This window comes from Eulemur rufifrons, chromosome 18, assembly GCF_041146395.1.
Source record: "Eulemur rufifrons isolate Redbay chromosome 18, OSU_ERuf_1, whole genome shotgun sequence".
Lineage (NCBI taxonomy): Eukaryota > Metazoa > Chordata > Mammalia > Primates > Lemuridae > Eulemur > Eulemur rufifrons.
Window position 1 is genome coordinate 17,402,805 of NC_091000.1, and position 25,898 is coordinate 17,428,702.

General features: G+C 38.6%; 1 protein-coding gene across 2 annotated transcripts in view; it reads left to right on the top strand.

Moving 5' to 3' along the window:
- AFG2A (AFG2 AAA ATPase homolog A) overlaps positions 1-14,409 on the top strand; it is a 241,320-nt gene extending 226,911 nt beyond the window's left edge. For both annotated transcript variants that reach the window (XM_069493176.1, XM_069493174.1), the window contains one exon: positions 14,233-14,409. In XM_069493176.1, the coding sequence (XP_069349277.1) occupies positions 14,233-14,409 (177 nt within the window). The remainder of the gene's footprint in view (positions 1-14,232) is intronic.
- The last annotated feature ends 11,489 nt before the right edge of the window (positions 14,410-25,898 follow it).

A 25,898-nucleotide genomic window follows, 5' to 3' on the forward strand; every position in this document is an offset into this window, starting at 1 on the left:
AAATCAAAAGTGTTCATTAAAAGATTGATATAAAAATTTAATAATTTCGAGGTTAACCCCAAACTTAATGTAATCTTCCATGGAAACATTTTTGTGTGTATGTAGGGGTTTTAAATTCCACAAATATTACTAAAATGAGCAATTGGCAGAAAGACATTTTAAAATATTTTGTTTCAGCATGTAAAATCTTGTTTTATTACAGAATTCTTTTGTTAAAGGCACAGCTATGCTGGGTTGCTGCCAGAGTGATGGGATCTTAACAGCCCAGTTAATTTAAAAAGATTCACAAATGCTGGGCCCTGGAACTACTGATGGCAAAGTGTACTTCACTCTTTAGTGCTTAAACTTATGGTCTTGTGAACTTACTTGTGAAGATAGATATGTTTATTTCAAATAGAAGAAAATTGGTGGCGAAGAGCAGGACAGACCTGTGAAATAATTTAGAATATCTGCTGGCTCTCATATTCTTCAGTGTAGTTGTAAAGTATATATAAAAGATACCTTGAATACAATGTATCAGAGGTGGTCTGAGTTTATTTCCAGTTAGATGCCAGGATGCTAAAATGCAGATTCTGGTTACCAAGGTATAGCTTGTGTAAAATGTAGTGATTAAATCTCCAAATGAAAAAGTACAGCCTTAAGAGTAAATTCTTGGCACTAGCTTCAGTTTTCTCCTCTTTACAACATTATAGGGTGTTTTTATGTGTATATTTTATCATTCATATTAGAGAATACATTGACTAAGATTGCAAAATAGTTTCTGTTGTATCATAATCCCCTTGTGTCCAGTTGACTCATATCTCTGTGAAAAAATTTCTGTTCAGTAAGAAATGTCTACTGGTCTCTTTCCAGTGATACATTTCTGATGGTTAGAAATCTGAAGAAAGTTCACAGTTTAAAATGATGGCATAACGTATATGGAGAGAGTCCTAAAATTTACTAAATACATATACTCAAATGCACTCAATTTTGTGTCTTTAGATTCTAAAAACTAGATGAATGATCTATCCTTTAAAAATTTACCATTAGCTCTTCAAATATACCAACTGCTGCATTTCCAGTACCAAAACAGTCTTACCAAATGATAATATAATTATACATTTTAAATGAAATTTTTTGAAAACATAATTATCAAGTATTTTCATCCACCCTTCTTTTGCCACAACTCTTTCTATATCTGTAGACTGCTATTATGGCCTTTCTCATAATTTTTAGTTTAATTAACAAGCAGACATTTTAAAATCTTTCCTTAGGAGATTTTCTGGCTTTTCTCATTGCTGAATTTGATACAAACCTTATTCTCTCATTAGCATTCTTGCAAAGGAGTTTGGGTAACAGTAGTTAAGAAAAAATATTTAGGTTTGATAGTCCACTAAGTAATAAATTTAATGATCAGAAGAGAAAAAATTTATGAATATTTTGGTCAAAGCTCTCATAACTTGAATCATTTTTATTCACCTTGGCTGGAACAAAAAGTAACTGTAATGAAAATAATTGTCCTATGTGGCTTTTACAAGTATTTGTCATTTCTTTTAAGTTATAGCACATATATAATTTTTTATTATTAAAAGGCATGAGCTTTCAATGGATCTCACAGTTGGCTTTCAAATCAGTAAAATCAGAGATTTCCCTTTCTTTTTTTTCCATCTTAGTGGACATGTAAGAAATAGAGTTCAAAGTATATCTCACTCTTTATAAGACAACAGCCCATACAATTTTGCAGATAAGAAAACAAATCCCTCACTTTCTAAATACCTAATGGATAGTGTTATTACCAAACATTAAAACCTACATGCATTTAAATTCATTCATGAGTTAACTGAAATTACACATAGTTGATACATGCTACTTGTAAATTCTAATCTCATCTGGGGAATTTGAGTTTTGCATTCCTTAACTAGTGTGCTTAAATTTGCAGGCTTTGTGCCTTACTACTCTAGCTTTTTTTCAAATAAATTAAAATAGGACATAGGTCTTTGGGTTCCTCTTCATGTCAATAAAGACTTAAGCATTTATTTATACTCAGGGGCAGCTGTTGAAATTTTCTAGGATACAAGAGAAGGGTCTAAGAAAGTAAAAACTACTCACCTCCAGTATGATCAACTCCATTTTATATTTCCTGTACTCCCAACTGTGATAATTCCAGCCAAATTGTATTATGGCCTAAGTCATCTGGAAAGTGGAAAATAGGTATTATTGTGAAGCATTCATACAATTTAAGAAAGTTTGAAATAGAGTTACTATAGGACAGTGGTTCTTAACCCTTTTTGGGTTATGGGTCCTTTATAGACTATGATGATACCTCCAGACATTCCTCTATGAAAATACTCATGTATATATACATAGGGATAGTCTTAGATCCATGTAGATATAGTACAGACCTAAATTAAGAATCTTTACTATATGGCCAATAAATACACAAAACTGGTGATACCACTTCAAATAGTGTCCAGTTTATATAACAAAGAAGACAAATTTACTTTATTATTATTTGAAGTTAAAACAAAGTAATATAATGTGAGCTTCTAAACAAATGGCTTTATAAACAACATAAGCATTGCCAGTCAGAGGAAACAGAGACCACTTTAAAAATATAAAAATAAAGAAGATAGGTGAATGTATATGCTGGGTATTTTCAGAATATCTTATTTGATGATGATGATGTGTTTTCACTTAATTTAAATCCATTTTTATTTATTTATAAGCTAGATGGGAAAGAAAGCCTTTTCCTTTCTTTCTGAAAGAATATTGTCAATGAGAATGACATTCATAAAATAAGTATAATACAAATAACTATGTGGTCTTTTCACTCTCTGTAATGTACTAATGGTACTTATTGATTGCTCACCAGGATCTATCTTCAGTTGCCCCTTAACTAGCTACAGATTGTTAAGTCATTTTTTTTTCCAATTTAACATAGATAGCCATTAACACCACACCATACTCTTTACAATGATTTTAGGGATGCCAAGCAAATCTACTGATCAGCTCTGGCCAGCCTATAGCTGATTGGAAAATAGGAAAGGAATGAAAGAAGCCCATTAAGATGTAATGAGCTCTAACCCCAAATACTCCAAGTGCTCAAAGAGTTCAGAATCCTAAACTAGACGACCCAGGTAAAGCTACAGAGTTTCAAAGGAGGCAGATTTATGTGTGTATCAGGTGTATTGGTGGGGCAAGATGTAGGGCTGGCAGTAAAAATGAGTCGTTGATGAGGAAAGATGGAGTACATTAAAACTAGTTTAATACCCTTGCCCACACCCTCCCCTCAGCCTCTGCCTCCTAAGCTTCCAGAACACTGGGAGGGAGGACCAAACCCTTGCTTTCCCTGCCCAAGGACAGCCCCTGTCCTCCTCTCCTCTGGCTAGGGCCAACCTCAAGCTCTCCCATTACATGGGTCCTTTTACCCAAAATTTCATGCTTCTTCCAGGGCTCTGCCAGCTTTCTGGCCATAGCTTGGTCATCAGCCCCACAAGGGCCCACAGATACATACCTCAATGTAGGATGATTCATTGTACTCGAGACATTTTTGCTGTTTTAGTCCGTAGTAGATCATTATCCTGGCTGCAGTTGTCTCAGCAAGACCTACATGTATGTTTTTAAAGGCAAAAACTAGTTTATATCTCTGTTCAGAGATGATCTCAGCAGAAGACCTTTATTTGGACTTGCAAAGGTGGTGAGTCAAGGGACACACTAACCTGGTATGTCTGGGAAGCAGAGCAGGACCGAGGCTCTGGGGCCTTTATGAAACTTCTAGTTTAGGGAGGGAGACAGACATTTAACACAAATAACTCTGTATCTTGACAATTGTGATATGACAGAATAGTAGAGACAGCTATGAGACCATAAAACAAATGATCCTAAAAGAAGCAGGCATGGGGAAGGAGTGAGGTTGCCTCTAAGAATGCTTCCCAGTGGAAACATTTACACTGAACCTTAAAGATTAAGTAGATGAGCCAGTGCTTTGCACACCTTGTTCCATGAAAGCAGGACTTTGTTTCTTTACTGCTGTATCCCCCAGTGCCTGCTACCTTGTCGGTGGTCAATAAAGATTTCTTGAGTAAATGAATGAATAGAGGCTCCCAGCACGTTTGCCCTCTTGTCCCTCTCTTTCCCTACCACAGTGGTTCCTGTTCTCCATCCCATACCAGTTGATGTGTTCTTTTCAAAACTAAAAATATGCCCGTTATCTTGTTAAGCTTCTACTAAAGTTAGAAACATTTAAATTCCCACAGATGCAAATGCTGGAACAATTAAATAAAAACCCAAGATCTTTCCAGCCCCAGAGCTCTATGGAATAATGGATTTTGTAAATTTAAAAAAGCAAAAACAATTTGGGAGGTTGAGGTGGGAATATTGCTTGAGCCCAGAAGTTCAAGACCAGCCAGGGCAACATAGTGAGACCCCATCTCTAAAATAACATAAATTAAATAAAAAATAAATAAATAAAATTTTAGAAAGCAAACACTATTATAGGTTTCTCCATGCAAGTAATGATATAAGGTTATACATTGGATGTATACATACTTCAGCTATTTATTTTAAAGACCTCAAATTACTTTAAATCAGCAAAATTAAGCAACCAAGTGTTTTTCTCCCTTCTCACTAGGCTTTGAATGTGTCTTTACAGAAATTTTTTTTCTTCTATATGGCATTCTAGATTGTATGACTTTAACATAATTCCAAGATAGACTAATTATCATGAAGCTTATTTTGCAGACAATCCAAGAGAATTTAGCCCAAGAGCAATATAATGTTAGGTAATTCCTTAAATCTGAAATCTGTCTTCCAAAAATCTCACTTCCCTCCTCACCACTTACAAGTTTTTCAGTGAAGTGGCATTTTAAAGGACTTGAAATACGTGCCGCTTGCTTCCCCTCTGAATTCCCTTAAGCGCCATTTTACTCTCTGAGATGCTTTCTTGGCAGTTTGGGGCACCCCTCCTGTTTGTGCCTGTGACAGTGTGACTTCCATCTGCCGCTCTGCAGCCAGGAGCCTGCTGTGCTCCCTTCAGTCACATCTTTCATGCCTGGCCATTCAGCCACCTTTCATCGAGTCTCAATGGGCCCTCCCTCCGCATCCACATGAGCACATAATCTCCCAGGTAGCCTCCTCCTTGAAGCACCTCCAGTGCATGCTGTTCGCAAACAGCAGGGCACCACTCTCTACCGGGTTCCTAATCCCTCAGACACACAGGGAACGGAGGTCGCGAGGCTGTGAAAGTGAAAAGAAAGGCGAGGGGGCGGGGGAGCGGCGGGAACACAATGTCAGCGCCGGGCCCTCCAGCGGCTGCGCCACAATCAGCGCCAGCTGCAGCCCAATTAAGCTCAACAGGTCACAGGTGTTCCAGACAGAAGATGTTTTTAACAAAACCACTTTCTTGAAAATACCTAAGACTTTTTAAAGCACTGCAGCCCGTTTCTTTTGGTAGATTCTTTAAAGCTATTTAGTACACTTGAAATACAAAGGAGCCCGAGAAGCACATTTAGGCCTCAACAGAAGGCGTGCTTTCTTCCTGCCAAACAGCAGCAGCAGCCATGGTCGCTGCCGCCCGACACGGCGCAGCATCTCTGCCAATGCGTGGATTCAGTGTGCAGCTGCGTGGACAAGGACATGACGGCATCTCCTCCAGCCTGGTCTCTCCTGATATCTAGCCTGAACTGTGCAGTTCACCCACTCACGCAAGAAATTGCTGCATGAGTATATGCTAGTTTGTACTCTTAAATGACAGCTCCAGATGCACTTGTACTTTTCCTATGAACTTTTAAGTAGCCCTGCCATGTGCTGGTTAAACTAAGTACATGAACTCATCTATCAAGAGCTACTTTTCCTCTCCTGGCACACTTAACGTTGCTGGCTTCATTTTCTCCACAGATCCAATGCTTTCTGTGCCTGCTGGGAGTGGGGGTGGGGAGGTGATGGAAACCAAGCAGGACTTCATGTGATTGTTTAAACCACCTTCAGAACTTTGTTACCCTTCCACCTTTCTTTGAGAATACAGATAATCTCTGAGAGGTAGTTAAGAATTCAATGGTGAAGGTTTAGAATTTCAGCATCCCTGTTGAAGGGAGCAGCATAGTTCCCTTACTTCACAGGCCTGCTTACAGCAGCACCCCTTCTTCCCAAGCCTAAGTGCCTCTCGTGTATGTTTCCCTGTTGTCATTATTGTAACCTGTTTCCAGCCAATAGCAAGACTGTGCTGGTACTACCCAGGCCTTATGTGGAAACAGAAGTAACTGTGCTTAAATTTATTATTGGGTTCCTAATCTGTCCATGCACGGGAAAAGAAGCTAGTGCTACTGTGAAAGGAAAAGAACAAGGGAGGAGTTATAGCACAGCATGAATGAATACCCAGAATAATACCTAACATTTTCAGCTTTTCCTTCCTATTGATTAGTTTTTGGTAAACAGTCTTTGCCTTGACTGTTACTCTGTATCACATCATTTTTAAAAATTATTACTGCCTGCTTAGAAACCATGTTGGCTTTGATTTTCACAATATGTCTTTTGCTAAGCTGAGCCACCTGTTTAAACTCTTCTTGTCTCGTGGATTGGGGGAAAGAACCATAGGCTATGTATAAAAGGTTTCATTTTTTTTTCCACAGTGAAGTAAGACATTGTTCTTATTCTTCATGGCATTCAGAATTCTGCACAATTGCCTCTTTTGCCCCTTTGCATTTAAAAGTGAGGTAATTAGATTTCCCAAGGTTCAATGGTCAAGAGCCTTCTCATCCTGGGGAGTTGCTTCCCCACACCGCTCACAAGTGGAGTTGTCTCACGTAATCCAGTTATTGCTATATTGTTGTTCTAAAGACACTGCTTTTTCAGAGAGCAAGCATAGCATGAAATTTCATACTCATATGTCCCTATGCTTTCATTGCCAAATTGATTTTTTCCCACATTTGAATATAATTACTATTTTATTCGGTGATTTTGTTTTGAGAATTTCTAAACATTTTCATTAAAAATCTTTTTCTTTCCTGCCTCTTAGGTATTCATCTCAAATATGGCTAAATCTTTTATATAGAGAGTTCCTGCTTGTTGTTTTATGTTTTTGTCAGATATCTGGTTATCAGATCTGTTATTATTACTGCTGAATGAATGGAAAGAAAATTTGTGACATGTTGGCACTGCCTAAATTAGTGTCGTGGCCACTGAAACAAAAACATGTCTTGGTCTAGCTCTGACAGTGAAATCTTGGGCTCACTATGCTAGTGAGCCCGTTGTCTCATTTTCTCATCTCCACAAACAGATAATGTTTTTACCTTTGCAGTGAAGCAGATATATATGCTAAAAGCTTAGGTATCAATTTTTTAGTCAAAACTGAATAAGAATATATACTCAGCTTTAGAGAGCCAGCCAAAACATTTTTGCATTATAGCCTAATGGCAAAAGCAGTCTTGCTGGTAGTTGGCTAAAAATTCATTTAAATGATCTAGTCTGCAGTCTATGGGAGAAGAGGACAAGATGGTGAAGGGATTAGGGGAAAGCTTCCAAAATCCTTTTTGCCAAAGAAGTTAAGAAGCTCAAGTGGCCAAGGGTTTTCTTTCTAAATGGGTTGGTTTAACATTCCAGTCTGTGATTCAAACTCATCTATTCATCTACACATCTTCTCAGCAAAGTTCTTCTGTAGCCTCATGGGAAAAATTCAGCTGAATTCCCCCGTCACTGAAACAAGTCCCAGACTTTATCTGGTTTTGTTTTTTGTTTGTTTGGTTTTTGTTTTGTTTTGAGAGACGAAGTCTCACTATGTTGCCCAGGCTGGTTTCAGGCTCCTGGTCTCAAGTGATCCTCCCACCTCAGCCCTCTGAGTAGGTGGAACTATAGGCCTGCACCACAGCACCAGCTTCATCTGGTTCTAAACGTGATCCCAGCAGAGTGATGAGCTTCGTGGTCCCTGCGTTCTCTGGGGGGAAGGAGAGACAGAGAAAGAGGGGGAAAGACAGACACACACACATTTATCTCATCAGGTTCTCTGACAAACTTTATAGATAGTAATGAGAAAAGTCTTAGTTTAAATTGAAGGCTTTTCTTCTCAGTTTTTGTAGTATTTGTTCCCAAATAGAGAGAGATGTTGGCAAATTTATCTGAAAAGATCTCACATTTCCAAAGCTTAACACAGAAAGGAGAATTCCTTGGCAATTAATTGATCTCAGATTACTTGCATCAAGAGAGACAATAGATCACCATTTGCACAATTTTATTTTTTAGCTAAGCTTCCATTTTAGTCCTCCTAACCAATATATAGTCAAGTGCTGCATAATGAGTTTCAGTCAGGGACAGATCACATGTACAATAGTGGTCTCATAAGATGATAATATATTTTTACTGTACCTTTTCTATGTTTAGTTATATTAAATATTTAGATGTACAGATACCTACCATTGTGTTACGGTTGCCTACCATATTGAGTACAGTAACATGCTGTATAGATTTGAGGCTGTACCATAGTCTAGGCATGTAGTAGGCTACACCATCTAGGTTTGTGTAAGGACACTACATGATGTTCGTACAATGATAGAGTCACCTAACTATGACTCTTTCAGAATGTATCTCTGTTGTTAAGCAACACAAGCCTGTATATTACTGCATCGTTTATAAATTTTCTGGAATCTTCCTCAATTCCAGTATAGTTTTTTTCTGTGACAACACAGCAAAGAAGTTCCTGTTCCTGTATAACAAATTTTTATATATAAGAAATCATCCCTCCAAAAGAACACTGTCATGTTTGTATTCTTGCTAGAATTTTTAATTTATTCTTGCTAGAATTTTTAATTTATATTACTTCTACAGAAAAAACTAAATTCATAGTAGTATGGCAGGCTGAAAACATTGCTTCAGATGAACATAAATATATCACGGTATTAAACATTTTTGTTGTTTATCTTCATTCCAAAAAAAAAAAAGTGTAACTGACAAAGTGTAGATTATATGAAACATAAGTCAGTAAAAACACTGCACCATTGCTGCCCTTTGACTCCATTGAGCAGACTGGTCCTCCTCCTCTCAGCTTCTCACCTCCTGCTTAGCCCCTCTCTCTCTCTCTCTCTCACTCTCTCTCTCTGCTCAGTCCTTAAATATGACTGTTCCTTGTGTTCTGTCTTCTGGCTCCTTCCTTTTTCTGTCTCTTCTGGAATAGGGGAGGGAAAGTCAAAGGCTATGAGACAGGCCAGGGCCCCCTTGTGCCTTGAGGAGTTGTCTGGTATGGGTCAGCATCTCCCAGTGCGTGCTGAAGATCACCAGCACGCCATTTATGGGTGTTCTGCCAAAAATGGGAAAGGAAGATTTCTTCAGGAAACACTGGGTGTCTTAGTCTGTTCAGACTGCTATAACAAAATACCTTAGACTAGGCAATTTCTAAACAATGCAAATGCAAATTTATTGCTCACAGTTCTGGAGCCTGGGAAGTCCAAGATCAAGGCACCAGCAGATCTGGTGGCTAGGAAGGGCCTGTTCCTTGTAGACATACCTTCTCACTGTGTCCCCACATGGTGGAAGGAGTGAAGTAGGTCCCTCAGGCCTCTTTTGTGAAGGTACTAATCCCATCAATGATGGCAGGGCCCTCATAATCTAATCATGTCCCAAAGACCCCCCCACCTCTTAATACTATTGCAACAGAGATTAGTTTGTGCTTGGGAAGATAGAACCATTCACACCATGGTACTGGGTTTAAGAAAAACTGATCATCATTGCTAGGCTTCATAAAATTTTTAAAATTCTATTGTGCATCACGGGAAACAGAATATGTACAGGTTGAGAATTCCTAATCCAAAATGCTCCGAAATCTAAAGCTTTTTGAGTGCTGACATGACACTCAAAGGAAATGCTCATTGGAACATTTTTGGATTGTGGATTTTCAGATTAGGAGTATACAACCGGTAAGTATACTACAAATGTTCCAAAATCTGAAATACTCTGGTCCCAAGTTTTTCAGGTAAGAGATACTCAACCTGTATAGTGTTGCCCAAAACTTATTTGATCATAGAATACTTCTTTCCCTTAACAGATACTAATATCTTACCATTGTGTTAAAATCGCCTACAGTTTCAGTACAGTACATGCTGTACAGTTGTGTAGCCTAGGAGCCATATGATATACCCTATAGCCTAGGTGTATAATAGGCTAGACCATCCAGACCTGTGTAAGGACACTCTGTGATGTTCACACAACAAAATTGCCTAATGATGCATTTTTCAGAACGTATCCCTGTTGTAAAGCAACAGTTGAAGGGACATGCTGGCATGGGCCATGAGAGTGAGTAGGAAAGCTGCACTTTTCTTGGGAAATACATCTCTGAACTCACACCAAAGTAACTGGCTCTCAGGGCAGATAGAAACCAGCCATGATGAAGTGAATGTTCTAAGAATACATGGGTTACTGGACCTACCTTTTTATTTGAGTTACAGAAGAACCAACAATCCAGTCAATGCTTTTCCTTTTAGAATTTCTACTAAGAAGCCCTTTTATGAGGAAAAAATAAAAACAAAAGGAACCATTAGGAGTTATGCTCTGTCAGCTGCTTGTGCATCCACTGCTTGTGGATTTATTTGGTTTAGAGGTTTAGAGAAGACTGTCACCGACTAACTGTCACCGACTTTCACTGTCATTGTGGCACATGTGACTTTGAAAACTCTGTCATTGTTAATTTTAGTGATATTTGATGGTAGAATTATTCTCTTTTAGTACAGTATTTACTAATATTTACTTTGTTTAAAATATTAACCCCTTCTATATTCATGTCTTGGTCCTACTGCCTCTTTGAATTATCAAGAAACAGCGCTTGCAATAGCTCATTTAGCTTATAGCTTAATAATAATAACGTTAGTTCTTAGTGTGTTTTTTTTTTCAGAGATAATTTTTTTGGGTTCATATGGTAAATTTTATTTTATCTCTATTTTTTTTTTTAATTCTCCATTTTGGCTACTGAGCCTAGTTCAGTGTAATCCCTGGTCTGTTTCTTCCTACTTGGCTGTTTCTTGGCTTACTTTATTCCTTCTAGTCAGAATGCCCATTCCTAACTGAGACATGCATACAGCATGTCTCAGTTCTGTCCTTCACACTTTGGTTTACAGAATAGTAATTTCTTCCTTCTCTCCACACTAAAGCACTTTCTATTTGCCTCCCTGATGGTACTTCTAATACCATGCCACACATGGTAGTCAACCTATGTGCATCCCCTACCGGCTGGGGAGCGTGGGAGGACCGGTGCTATGTCTTGGACATCTCTGGGCCTTCATCTGGTTTCACATAGTTATTGCACAGAATAGCCGTTCAGTGGATGTTAACTGATGAAAGAATGGCTAATTCCCATAGTGTCCTAGTTACAGTTCTCTCAGTTACTGGTTGTAACTAAGTAAATATTACTAAGTAAATGTGATAAGAAAGTAAAAGTGGCAGAAAGAATTGCCTTATCGAATGGTTCTTCGGGGCATCCCTTATAAATAAAAAGAAACAGGGTAATGTTTATTGAAGCAAGTGTTGAATTCAGTCCTTCTGCCACTCTAAGAAGTACAGACAACTACACTCCTTCCTCTACACAGAGGAACACATCTTCGTATGAATTGTGAAAACCAGTATTCAGCTGCTGTCTCTCAGCAATTTCATTGTCTCTCAAAGATTCCATAGGTCATCTCTATCTAATCCAACATTTCTCAGTGCTCTGGTCAAAACTCTGTCCAAGTTTTCTATATCTCACAATTTTATAGTTCTTCCAGTTGGATGTTTATGAAGAGTCAGGCCAGTACTACACATAGTAGGGGAATTTCTCTCAAATGTTAACATACACTGGAGGCTCCAAGTCACAAATATCTGCTTTTCAAGTGGTCACTAGTTCTCTGACCATATCTCACCACCAGTGCCCTCTTTGTCACTACCATGGAAGCTACCACAAAAAGCAATTTATAGTTATGGAAAAAATCTATAGATGCGGATGTGAAGGAAGAAAAGTCAATCTGCAAAGAGGAATTGCTCTGGGAAGCTCAATGCCAAAGACAGCCTTCTAGGCCCCAATGATACTGTACTTTCCACTACCTACATTTCTCTTCCCTGCTGTGTTGGCTACCATGTGAGATTCCAGTGATTAGAAAAGTACAGTCATTTCTTCTCCCAGTTTAATTTCTATGTATTGAGAGAGGAAGGCTACCAGACTGCTGGTTCCCTTTCTCAGATGTGCCAGCAGTGCAAGCCACCCACCATCTGTCTGGTCACCTGAACCAAATCCCAGGAACTGTGAGAGGTTCCAGGCAGTCCTTCGGTCACCTCTCCTTTCCTCAACCCAACCCAGTACCCCCAGTCTGCCACTCGCCACCACTTTACGCGTGTTCCTCTGGCCACTCCATTTGATGTATTTCCATCAGACTTTACACATACCTCCGTTAGCAAGATCACTGCATCGTATAGAACCTGGGAGCATCAGTCTCACAGCAAATTAATTAGTATAGGAATTAGCATTTGTCTAGCACATGTGGTAGGTACTCAGTAAATGTTCCTAACCATTGTGTGCTAAGCTCTGTGTTCTCTGAGGCAGGTATCAGCTATGAAGGGGGCCATATGTGGCACTGGCCCAGGGGTGGTAACTTCTCTATTCCCCCAGCTTGAGGAGAGAGCCATGTAATGGACACATTCCTTGTACTGTACAGGGGTGGGTAAGAGAGAGCAAGAACTCTACCACCCAGCAGGAAATGCTCTTTGCCTCTTCCAGTGATTCTTCAAACTTTTTGGCCTTGCAACCATTGTTTCCAGTTCTTGTCCAGATGGAAGAAATGCTGCCTCAAATGGGATGTAGGTGGGAACTCTCCCCACTTAGTCCCTTCACCTTCCTTCTTAGAGGTCCCCAGGGACACAGTAGAACCAGTGAATAGCCAGTTTACCATGCTGGGCATTTCACAGGCTTTTACTGTGCTTATTAATTATCACATTCTTATTTTCAAAAGAACTCTTTTTGCACCAGAACATGTGATACACTGGTTTTACTAATCCCTTAAAGTTTTGTTTTTTCCTCCATCGACTTGGTACCCACTCTATTTTTGGAAAAGCATTAACATGCATAACCACTATAGTTAACTTCAGTGCTCATTAATGAAGCCCAGAACTAATAGTTACATTGTCGTAATTTGACAAAGCCATCTAAATCTATGCATGTTTTTTTGAAAGCTCCCTAAACATGCTGCTAAATCCCCTAGAAAGCTACTAAACTGCTTTGGCAGCCATTAGCCCAGCGTAAGTAGAGGAACTCTTTTCAGTAAGTGAACAAACAGAGAAAATATGCTGAATGGCTGGACAAATGTGTTTCAGCTGGCCCTTTCATTTACCGATATAAGGGCGCAGTCAATATCAATCACTGTTTTCCCTGTTGCCCTGAAAATCACAATATCTCTTTTCATCCCACAAGCTCTTTTCACCACAGTAATGTGTCTTTAGAATGACACTGGCATCAGCCTGCTTCCGCTGTCTGAAGTCCAGAGAGCTTAAAAACACATTTTGGGATTCTTGAACCTTCCTCCCCTTCCGTTTTCCTACCGCCTAATCTCTCCTCCCTCCCTCCGCATCCATTCCACCCCCTCCCCAGATTCTTTTCAATTCTTCCAGCTTTCCTCGCTGAGTAAACAGAATTCGCTTCTCAGTTCTATTGCAGCTCTTCAAAGTAAACGTTGACAACCCTATCCGATATTCCTAAGATTTAAGAACTCGTTAAAGAGATACACATAAAGAAATGCTTTTACATGTTAGTAATACATCAAAGATTGACGGGAATGTGGAAATTCTGTGCTATGACAAGGTGTGCTGATGAGCAGGAACTCACTCTGTACCAGAGAATCTTCCTCCTCTGCTCTCCCTTATCACTTGGTTCCCACCTCCCCCCACCACCCATACACACTAATCCTTTGCCATCCTGTGTTAAAATTAAAAGTATGTGCATGTGCGTCAATCTGCCTTTACAATTAAGAGCAAATGCTACGTCTTACACATCTTTTTGCACTCCTGGTTCTGAGTACTTAATACACTGTTTTGGAATGAAGGAAAGAACAGAAAGCTCTGTATATGATTACTTTTTATTCTTTTGAAAACTTAATGTGGACTAACTTTTACAGATAAATTTTAGCAATGTGCTTATAGTTGTAGAAGTTACCACAGATGAATATTTGAAATAATGTGTTTCTAAAAAAGAATAGTGATTGTTTTCTCTCTCCTTTTATTTGGGTTTCTTTTTTTTTTTTTTCTTTTTCTTTTCAGATTATAGCCGTCTGTAGAGAGGCAGCTCTCCTGGCTCTAGAAGAAAACATTCAAGCCAACCGCATTATGAAAAAGCATTTCACTCAAGCCTTGAGCACTGTGACACCTAGGATTCCGGAGTCATTGAGACGTTTTTATGAAGATTATCAAGAGAAGAGTGGGCTACATACACTCTAAGAAAATATACATGTTCATTATGCAAAAAATCCTTTCTAGAGAAAATTTGTTTCTTTTTAAAATTTTTGTCTTGAGAATGTTCAGAAAAATCTTTAATAGGCAAAATGTCTGAAATATGTTCACTAGAATTGAGGGGCTTCAGTTCTTATAGATATTTTGAATTATATGTGTACATGGTTCAGACTCAGGGCATGAGTTTAAATCACTTTTATCTGGAAATGTGTGGTAAGTTTTAAAAAGCAAATGTTTAGCTTTTTCATTTTTGACCTGGTCTATTCATCCCATGAAACGATTTTGTTACTTTAGAATCTGTTTCACTGTCCTCCTAAATGCCAAACCTGTGGGCATCAATTTTATACAAGAACATAGAAAATGTATATGGAGAAATGCATAGTGAAAAATATTCACTGTTTTATTTTGGAAGGCCAGCCGATGATATGACCAAATGTGCCAGCCAGGCTTATGGGGCCTTATTTCCAAATATGTGTTCTCGTTATAGTTCATACCCACATTTTCGCTTTAGCTTGCTTAACCTGTACCTATGGCAAAAAGTTCTTAAGTTAAGAGTTATTTCATATGATACAATGCCCTTTGAAAGTTTAAAAAATTACAAATGTAAGCCAGTCTAAGCCTAGAGCAGTGGGCATGGTTTTTTCCATGAAGTGTTAGAAATAAATCATATGAAGTGTTTGTGTTTTAACTCGTACATATTTTCAGGTTACCAGTAAACTTTTCAGTTCAGAGGTAAACCAAATTACACTCTTAATCATATCATCTTACATTGCATTCTAAATATGTGTATTTATACTCCTACCTATTGTACCTTAGGATTTCTTGACACTTTGATACTCCATAAATACCCTTAAAAAGCTTTTGGACAGTGATTTTCTGACTTTCAGATCAGAAGCTGGCAATGGAAAGAATGCTCACTTAAACTTGGTCACTATAGATCTTTGAAAATCCCCAGAAAGACAAGTCAGATAAGAAATACCTGATTATCAAAATAATGGCTATATAGTTTTGTGGTGACAGATATTCTGAAGTCACATCTCAACTGTTTCTTCCTGTTGCTATCAGAAATAAATCACCCAAAGGACTAAGAATATTGCTATTTAAAACTATGTTGTGAAATATAATAACCACTAATTACACATGGCTTTTTAAATTAAAATTAAATACTATTAAAATTTTAGTTTATCAGACATGTTAGCCACATTTCAAATGCTCAATAGCCACACGTGACAAGGGTCTACCATACTTGACAGAATAGATTATAGAATATTTCCATCATTCAGAAAGTTCTGTTGGACACTGCTGTTGTAGAAAATAAGGCTTACACACCGAAATAAATATACCTCAAAAATATTAAATAAATAAACCTCAAAATTACCTTCTTGCTTTTCATTTTCCCTTTAGTTATTAAAAGAAATATGAAAATAGAGGACCTTAACTTCTTCCCTATTAAATGGATGGCTGAGGGCACAAGAAAATAAGAGAAAAACTTATCCCCAAGGGCCTAAACAAGAAAATGAAAGAAATCTCATTCCCAATAAAATGAAAACCAGAGGGTAAGTTGAAATGACACTGAGGCCCTGGGGCTGGGGGCTGGGGGCTGGGCAGGAGGGTAACAATCTCTATCAACCAGGAGTTCGGACATTAATGGCCACTCAAAGCCTTCAGCACATATGCCATATGAAGTTATAATTGAACCTCACACGTAATGCCCAGATCTTCAATGACCAACACCCTCAGTGTAAGGTAGACTAGAAAAGAAATTCTCTTGCCGGCCAGGAAGACCACAAGGAACCTAAAATAAAATAAATAAGAGGCCCCTCTACAAATTCTGATTGTGGGCTTAAACTGTCATGGCTTCGAGGTTTGAATTCACACTACCTTCAAATTCATAGAACCGCAAAACCTAGAAATTGACATAGAAACATGGCCCCAATCTAGAAATATCCTTGGGGTGACTAGAAGTTGTACTAGTTAGAGGAATAGCCTCATCTCAGCCACAGAGGGTTCCAACAGCTAACACTCTGCTTACAAAGAACTTGTAATCCCAAAGGATGCAGAGCAGTGGGGTCTTACGTCTGCTGGTGGGAGTATAAATTTGTACAACCACTTTGTAAAGCAATTGGCATTTCTAGTAACGTTGAAGACCTCATAATCCAACAATGCTCTTAGGTGCATATCCCAGAGCAAGTATCACATCTGTACAATGAGATAATGAATAAGAAAGTTCATAGCACCATTATTTGTAAGTCATAAGAACTTGGAAATCTAAATATTCATCAATAAGAGAATGGATTTATATGGAATAGTCATACAATGGTATACTATGGCAATAAAAAAATAACTAGAGCTACATGAAAAACAGGGATGAAACTCAGAAACAAAATTGAGCAAAAAAAGGCATGTCTTAGAAAACCATGATAATTATTTAAAGTTTAAAGAATGAAAAATAATATGCATTGTTTATGGGGACTTATAGTGAAAGACTACATGAATGGGAAAGAAAAACACCAAATACTGGGGAGGAATTTCATCAGAGGAGAAAAGTTGGGGTACTTCAGTTGTATCAGTAATGTTTCATATCTTTAGCTGGGCAATGGCAATACTGATGCTGATTTAATATTAGTCTACACATTTTGTATACCTAAGTATTTCATGGCAATTTTTTAAAGATGGGCCTCGAACCAACACAATCATATCATTCAGCTCAATTCCATGGACTTCGATGTATTCCACAGTACCCACAACCCCATGTGTTTGGAAGATCAGGAGTGTTGTGTATGATGGAATAAAATACAAGAAGTGAAATAAGAGATGAAGCCTTTAGGACCCAGGAAACAAGTTGAGAGAAAATTGTTGATGCAAGTTAGTGTGTAGGTGATACTCCCATATCCTTACAGCATGGGAGACATTAAATATGGGAGTAAGACTCTGTTTCCATAGCATTATAGTACTTCAAAGGTGTTAGAAGTTAAGAATTTAAAAATATTTTAGAGCACTACATCTTTAATCTGTCATAAACCAATTATTTATATCTCCAGATAACCAATTATTACCCTTGAAAGGGCATGCTTTTCTTTTATTTGAAGTTTGTACCCTTTTTCCAACAGTAGCTGTGAAAATCTGAGTCACACAAAAGAGCGGGTCAGGTGTCACTAATAACAGTTTACTCCAGCTTCATCTCCATGAGGATGTTACTTCTAATTCCAAAGTCTCATGTTTATGGATTTAACAGAGTGTATGATCCTATTATTTGGGTTTGCTTGTGATAGAATACATGGTATATAGTTCATGGAAAATTTAAGTTTAGTGAGGAAAGAAAATGAGTGGCTTCCTGTCTTAGGAAGACAATTTCCTTTTTGTCATCTGTTTGCTCAAAGTTTGCCTTTGGTCCAGATTCTTTTGGAATTTCAGGGATGTTCACATTGACATGTCTTTTCAGAGTTCCTGGAGATTTTGGTTTGAATGGTATAGTTAATTTTTTCTTCTAACAATGAAACTTAGCAGAATGGCTTCTAACTTTTATTTCTTCATAGCCAAGAAACTGCCCTAACTTAGCTTGAAAAATATTTAGTTGTCTTATTTCTAATGTGTCAAACAAGTTTTACAAATAATGTATAGGTTTTTCATTTTTGAAAAGTGATTGAATTTATAGAAAAGCCAAACAAGCTTATGTTTAATTTATCTTAATTTGGAGAAGGCTACAGAAAAGTTGCTGTAGAGATAGAATAAAATTATTTCCCTTGTCTGTTGTTAATAAAGTTCCTGAATGTGAGGTTATTAGAGTCTTGGCTTGTTTTGTCATGTTTCCCTGAAGACTTCCTTTAAAAATAAGCACACACCAAAGCATCCTTTCAAATCATGTACAGTTTACATTAACACTGGTTTCCAAATGAGGTCCACATAGAAATTCTAATGCTACAGGTTTATTTGCCTGCCTTCCTTGGGTTTTTATTATAATAGTTGTGTGCATGGATAGCCTTTTTACCTAATGTCTTTATCAAATATATAACAGTAGCCTTTATCTTTGGGGCTCGCTCTTACAAAACAATTTACTCTAACAAATTTTAGAAAGATATATTAGAAGATTTTTAATATCCTACAAAATGATTTGGAAATTTGTATACGCCTCTTTCAAGATTTAGTGAGAAACATTTCTGCAGTGAGGTTAAGTATCACACTGTTATAGCAGCAGTTGGAAACCAGTAGATTATTTAGCTTATTCTTTAAAAAACAACAAAACCACAAATTAAAAAATTAGAAAAAAGGAACTAAATTTATAAAGGAAATAAGTTTTGTATATCTATGCTAATCAATGTGAAAGCCCTGGTGAAATTGTTGATTTTCATGTAGCTACTTTTCAAAGCACAGATGGTTTTATATGCAAAAATTTGTTCAGATCTTCAACCCAATCATTGTTACTCTATTTAAACTATTTCAGAGCATAAAAGAAAAGGAAGTTTTTCCATTGCTTGTTAGGACTAACATAGTGCTAACTCCCCTTTCACTAGCTACATATCAAAATCTTTAAAAGAAGTACCTAAAAAATTAATACTCAAAACTAAATAATTGAACATATTAATAGATCAAAGTAGAAAACAATAAATCAGTCATGGAATTCAACATCCATTTCTCATTTTTTAAAAAAATGCCCTTTTATCATAGGAAAGAACTTCATTTCCTACATTAATCAGTTGTTCAAATATTGCCTCTAAAATCTACATGGTCAAAACCTTTTCTGAAGGTTCTCATGACATAAAACAAATTAGAAACAAACAAAGAGACCAGGTGCGGTGGCTCATGCCTATAATCCCAGCACTCTGGGAGGCTGAAGCAAAAGGATTGCTTGAGCTCAAGAGAGACCAGCCTGAGCAAGAGGGAGACCCCATCTCTACCAGAAAGAGAAAAAATTAGCCGGGTGTGGTGGCGCGCACCTGTAGTCCCAGCTTCTTGGGAGGCTGAGACAAAGGGATTGCTTGAGCCCAGGAGATCAAGGTTGCAGTGAGCTACAATGATGCCACTGTACTCTAGCCCAGGTGACAGAGTTAGACTCTGTCTCAAATAAATACTAAAATAAAATAAAATAAAAAGAAATAAACAAAAATATACTTGACAATATTTAGACTTGGACGTAAGTTATATAAGCTTGTTCTACCATAATTTTACAACTTCACTTCTCACCAATCCCAAAGTGTCTCCAACATTTGCTAAACGTGCTAAAAGTTTAGACTTTATCCAGTTTGCAGTGAGAAGCCAGTGTCTCGTACTGAGTTCTATGGTTTACAGAGCCTCTTCTGTTTCTAACTTCATGGCATTTTTTTTTTTTTTTTACTTAAAAGCATCTCTTTCCTCTCTGTAGGATGTCCATCATCAGTTTGGCATTTGCATAAAAGATCATAAGTACTATGGAATTCACTTGGTTGGTTGTCTGAAACTTAGGCTCAACAGTGATCTATGTTTAATGAAGCTCAGATGGCAGAGCTTTCCTGGTGTAATGAAGACAAAGGAAGCCAGATCTAGTAAGTGGCAGAGACAGGAAAGATGACAGGGTCCAGGGCCTGGGGTGGGCATGACTTAGATGGGTACACAAAGAGGTTCTCCATGGGCACAGAGGGAAAGGTAGGATAGATGGTCCTGGAGCAGGAGATGGAGAGAATTGGTGGTAACTCAGGACTGTTTTTCTCAATGAAATAGGAAGCACAGCTCTCAACTGAGTATGGACATGAAAGAGGAGGATTTGGAGGTTTGAGAAAAGGGAGTAAATGGCCCATAAATGTGCAGGAAGATGGCTGTGCAGCACTCAGGGCCTGCTGAGGTCAGTGGTCAGGAAATTAGAGCACAAAGAATTTCCTGTCATTGAGCAAATTCTTATATTTTATTTCAAAATTATATCATTTTTATAGTTTTCCTGAATTTTACTTTAAATGTATATAGAAGCCTAAAACCAGTATCAAATTGCAACCCCAATTTCCATTTAAATGAAGGAGAATCATTTGGCCTCTACACCAAATTAGAAAACAACACATTTTTTTTTCTTTATATATTTCCACAAAAACCTTTTGTGACCTTCTGTGCCTTGCCTCCTTCACTTAATTTTCCAGTAAGAATTCTCCGGAAAACTTCGTGAGAGTGACTGAATGAATGCAAAAGAGCCCATGAGCTGAGAGTCAAGGGGCAATGGTTTGCCACTTCCACTGGCCTGACTAAGCCTCCGGAGGTTCAGTCAAGAGAGAAGCAGGTCCTGTGGCTCCCAGGTTCACCTTTAACAATTCACCACTGTACCCATCCACATTGCTCCCATTTTACCAATAAATAACTAGTCAGAGCTAGGAGTAGGGGACATCCTTCAAATAGATACAGAAATATATGCACACGTTTTTAAACACTTCGAAAGTCACAAAGGTCGTAACTTTTTTTTAAATGTTGAGGTGTTTGGAAGATTTTCTCACAAGAAGTTTATGTACCTGAAAAAATATTACAACAAAGTTATAGCACAGAGTTGGGTTGTATTAACTCGGAGAACGGTAAGGATTTTTCCAGTGGCTTCTGGGGTACTCTGTACTTTTCCTCCTCTTGGGGTAGATCATAGTCCATCATCATAGAACCTACCAGCCCTGGAAATGGTCCAGTAGAAGCAAGGGAATTTGTCCAACTCTTTGGGCAAAAACTGTCTGTCACTGTCACCCAGTGTCAGGTTTCTCCTCTGGTTTCAGTGAACAGGAAGGTCCACACACCCCCATTCTTCTCTCCCTTTCGCGGGTGTATCAGTGGAGGTCTTGCGAGGAGCAAGATCTTTGCACTCCCCACTACCTGCTGTGCTGTCAAGCTTTATGTACACAGGCGAACCTCATTTTATTGTACTTTGCAGATATTGTGTTTTTTACAAATTGAAGGTTTGTGGTGACCCTGCATTGAGCAAGTCTATTGGCGCCATTTTTCCAACAGCACATGTTGCTGTGTCATATTTTGGTAATTCTCTCAATGTTTCAAACTTTTTCATTGTTGTATCTGTTATGATGGTCCATAATCAGGGATCTTAGATGTTACTATTGTAATTGTTTTGAGGTGGCACAAACCATATCCACATAAAATGGCAAACTTAGTCAAATGCTGTGTGTTCTGACAGACTGGCCCCTGTCTCTCTCCCTCTCCTTGGGCCTCCCTATTCCCTGAGACACAACAATATTGAAATTAGGCCAATGAATAACCCTACAATGACTTCCAAGTGTTCAAGTGAAAGGGAGTCTCTCACTTTAAATCAAAAACTAGAAATGATTAAGCTTAGTGGGGAAGGCATGTTAAAAGCCAAGATAGGCCAAAAGTTGGGCCTTCTGTACCAAACAGCCAAGTGGTAAATACAAAGGAAAAGTTCTTAAAGGAAATTAAAAGTGCTACTCCAGTGAACACATGAATATAAGAAAGTGAAACAGCCTTATTGATGATATGGAGAAAGGTTTAGTTGTCTGGATAGAAGATCAAACCAGCCACAACACTCCTTTCAGCCAAAGCCTAATCCAGAGCAAGACGCAAATTCTCTTCAGCTCCATGAAGGCTGAGAGAGATGAGGAAGCTGCAGAAGAAAAGTCTGAAGCTAGCAGAGGTTGGTTCATGAGGTTGAAGGAAAGAAGCCATCCTCATAACATAAAAGGGTGAGGTGAAGCAGCAAGTGCTGATGGAGAAGCTGCAGCAAGTTCTCCAGAAGATCTGGCTAAGATCATTGATGAAGGTGGAAACACTAAACTACAGATGTTCGATGCGGACGAAACAGCTCTCTATCGGAAAAAGATGTCATCTAGGACCTTCACAGCTAGGAAGGAAAAATGAGTGCCTGCCTTCGAAGCTTCAAAGGACAGGCTGACTCTCTTGTTAGGGCTAACGCAGCTGGTGACTTTAAGCGGAAGCCAACGTTCATTTACCATTCTGAAAATCCTCGGGCCCTTAAGGATTATGATAAATCTACTCTGTCTGTGCTCTATAAATGGAACAACAGAACCTGAGAGACAGCACATCTGTTTACAGCACAGTTTATTGAATATTTTAAGCCCACTGTTGAGAACGGCTCAGGAAAAAAGATTCCTTTCAAAATATTACTTCTCATTGACAACACAACTGGTCACCCAAGAGCTCTGACGGAGATGTACAAGGAGATGAATGTTGTTTTCATGCCTGCTAACACAACATCCATTCTGCAGCCCATGGATCAAAGTAATTTTGACTTTCAAGTCTTAGGATTTAAGAAATAAATTTTGTAAGGCTATAGCTCCCATAGATAGTGATCCTTCTGATGGACCAGGGCAAAGCAAATTGAAAACCTGGAAAGGATTTATCATCCTTTGGTGCCAGTAAGAACATTTGTGATTCATGGGAGGAGGTCAAAATAGCAACGTGAACAGCAGTTTAGAAAAAGTTCATTCCAAATCTCATGGATGATTTTAAGGGATTCAAGACTTCAGTGGAGGAAATAACTGTAATTAGAAGTGGAGTGTGAAGATGTGACTGAATTGCAATTCATGATAAAACTTTAACCGATAAAGAGTTGCTTGTTATGGATGAGCAAAGAAAGTGGTCTCTTGAATCTACTCCTGGTGAAGATGCTGTGAACATTGTTGAAATGGAATTTAGGATATTACCTAAACTTAGTTGATACAGCAGTGGCAGGATTGAGAGAATTGACTCTAATTTTGAAAGAAGTTCTACTGTGGGTAAAATGCTATCAAACAGCATCACATGCTACAGAGAAATCTTTCATGAAAAGAGTGAGTCAACTGATGCAGTAAACTTCATTGTTGTCTTATTTTAAGAAATTGCCACCTAACCTTCAGCAACCACCAGCATTGGGGCAAGACCCTCCACCAGCAAAATGATTAGTAGCATTTTTTAGCAATTAAAATATTTTTAAATTAAGGTATATATGTTCTTTTAAGACATAATTCTACTGCACACAATAGACTACAGTACAATATAAATGTAACTTATATATACATTGGAAAAACAAAAACTTCATGTGACTCTCTTTATTGTGATATCAGCTTTCTTGTTGTGGTCTGGAACTGAAGCCGCAACATCTCTGAGGGATGCCTGTATCACAGTTCACATTCTTCTTTTTTTTTTGTTTCTTTTATTGCTAGTTCGTTCCTTTACCATGGACTTAACTGGCCAGCCCCAGTGGACTCACGATGAATTCCATTAAAAAGCACACTGGGGAAGTAGGCGCAAGAATTTTGGCAAAATCACAAAATGGGGATAATAATATACCAATTGGAATGGAATACTCGCCCATCTCGTGGGGGTGCTGTGAGAATTAATTAATGTTTGTAAAGGCCTTTGAGGTCCTTGGAGAGAAGGTGCCACCAGAGCGCTAAGCATTATTGTGAAGGGATTATGTGCACAAATACAATACCAGGAGCCAGGATATTACTAAAAATAAAGCAGAACTTTCTGTGAGGAAGGTAAGGAAGGAAATGCCTCGCTGAAAAAAGCTTAACTGTCTTTTAATACAAATGCTTCGGCTACCCGGTAATGGAACAGCAAATCCGAGATTCTATTGTAAGTAAAGGATTATGTTTTCTCGGCATTGTCAAGGTGCTGTGGCACAAAACAAAATGACTGCTTTCCCCAAAAGAAGGTTATAGTCTTTGAAAAAGAGATTAAGAGGATGTTTGGCTATTGCACTGTGTAGTCCATCCAGGAGGGAAAAGGCAACAGTAAAGGCAAATGTTTGTTTGCATTTGGGGGGAAGGGGTTTAAAAAACTGGAAGAAAGGGGACTGTTCCGAATTAAAATGATTATTGGTGATTGCTCCCAATAAATCTAGTAGTGCAGATTGAAGCATGTTAAAAACCTAAACACATTTTTCATTTGCTTTTCTCTCAAACAAGTACTTTAAATCCTAAATTTGAAATAGCAGAAGAAAGGTATTCTTGCTTATGTATTTACAGAGAATGATCACATTAACTTTGTAAAAAAAAAAAAAACAACCCACGTTGTCCATATTGTAAGTAGTATTTGTTGTATTTAGAAGTCCTTATGAGGCGTTTGGTTAACAAACTTCACAGCAGAAATGGGCAGGAGACCCCAGCCTCCTGTTCCTACCGCCCTTCTTTCTAGCCCTCCCCTCTCCTCCACCCCCTGATTTTGTAACAAGCCCTTTGGAGTCTGAAGCAGATTAGCAAACAAATAAATCCTTTAATGTCAGGGAATACTTTCCCCAGCATAAATGCGATTAATCTGCCAGCCCAGCAAATTCTACATTTCAAATATCTCAGCTGCATAATAAGCCATTTCCCCCAACCCCTAATTTATGGCACAAAGGTCATTTTATGTTAATGTTTGCACTGGTTAGACTTTCTTTCTCCACTCTTCCTTCTCATCCCATCCCCGAATCTCCCGATCTTCTCCTTTGAAAACGTCCTTCACGTAGCCTTTAAAAAAGCGTCAAAAAGCACAAACAATAACCTGTGGCTCCCGGAGGAGCTGGAAGACGGAAAGAATGTGGAACCTGAGCCGCCGTCCGGGACACCACGCGGCCACCGACGCAGTTTCCCGAAACTTCTACCGTAATAGTGAGGAACGATGGGCTGGTTCCGTAGGCCCTACTTGGACATTGTAAGAAATGGAAATGGGTTTGTACGAACAGAAGAGGCAGGCAGTGCGGTGTCTGATCTTAGAATTAGAACTAGAGTATCTCTAAGCACCACTGCATTCAGTGGCTTGCCAAGGCCGCCAAACAGGAGGGGGGCGGCTTGCGGCCACCATGTCCGTCCGCTTGCCAGGGCCACCGTGCCCTCCCAGACCACGCCGCTTCCTTTAGGAAAGCGTCCTCACGCTGCTCTCATCGCCGAGCCCCGGGAGAAAAAGGCTATTTTGGGGTTATTTGCTCAAAACCACTGGGTAAACTCTGACTCACATGAACATTTCCCTTTACTCACCCTTTGAAATCAAAGCACCATGAGTCACCTTACTGTTCTAGCCTCTTGGTTGGTGACCAAAGGGAAATGCTTCATTTTCAGGAGTCAGCCCTGGTGGCTGTTGGGGGTGAAGCGCTGAGGGTCGCAATGGCGCTGGAAGAGCCCTGCAGCTGTGAGCCCAAAAAGTCCTCATGGCACAGGGGCCGGGAGACGACTCCTTCCTGAAAGACAGGGTCTCCCTCAGGCCTTTCTGCTAAAATAGTGGCAACAATAGAGTGAGAAAGAATGCCACTGTATTAGTATGTATATGTCTGAAAAGCAGTCAGGACAATTGTATTTCAAAACAGCAAAATGACATAATAAATGAACCCCAGAAACCAGATGGATGATCTTAGCAATACGATGTTAAGTAAAAAAACAAAGTTCCACATCACAGTATGTAGTGCACGATATCTTTTATATGGTTTAAAGTAACTAAAAATTTTTAAAAATACGTGCAGTTTAGGACTGCAATAAACTATATAGACAGCAAAGCAGGGAAACGATGAGTTCAGGGTTCAGGATGCTGTT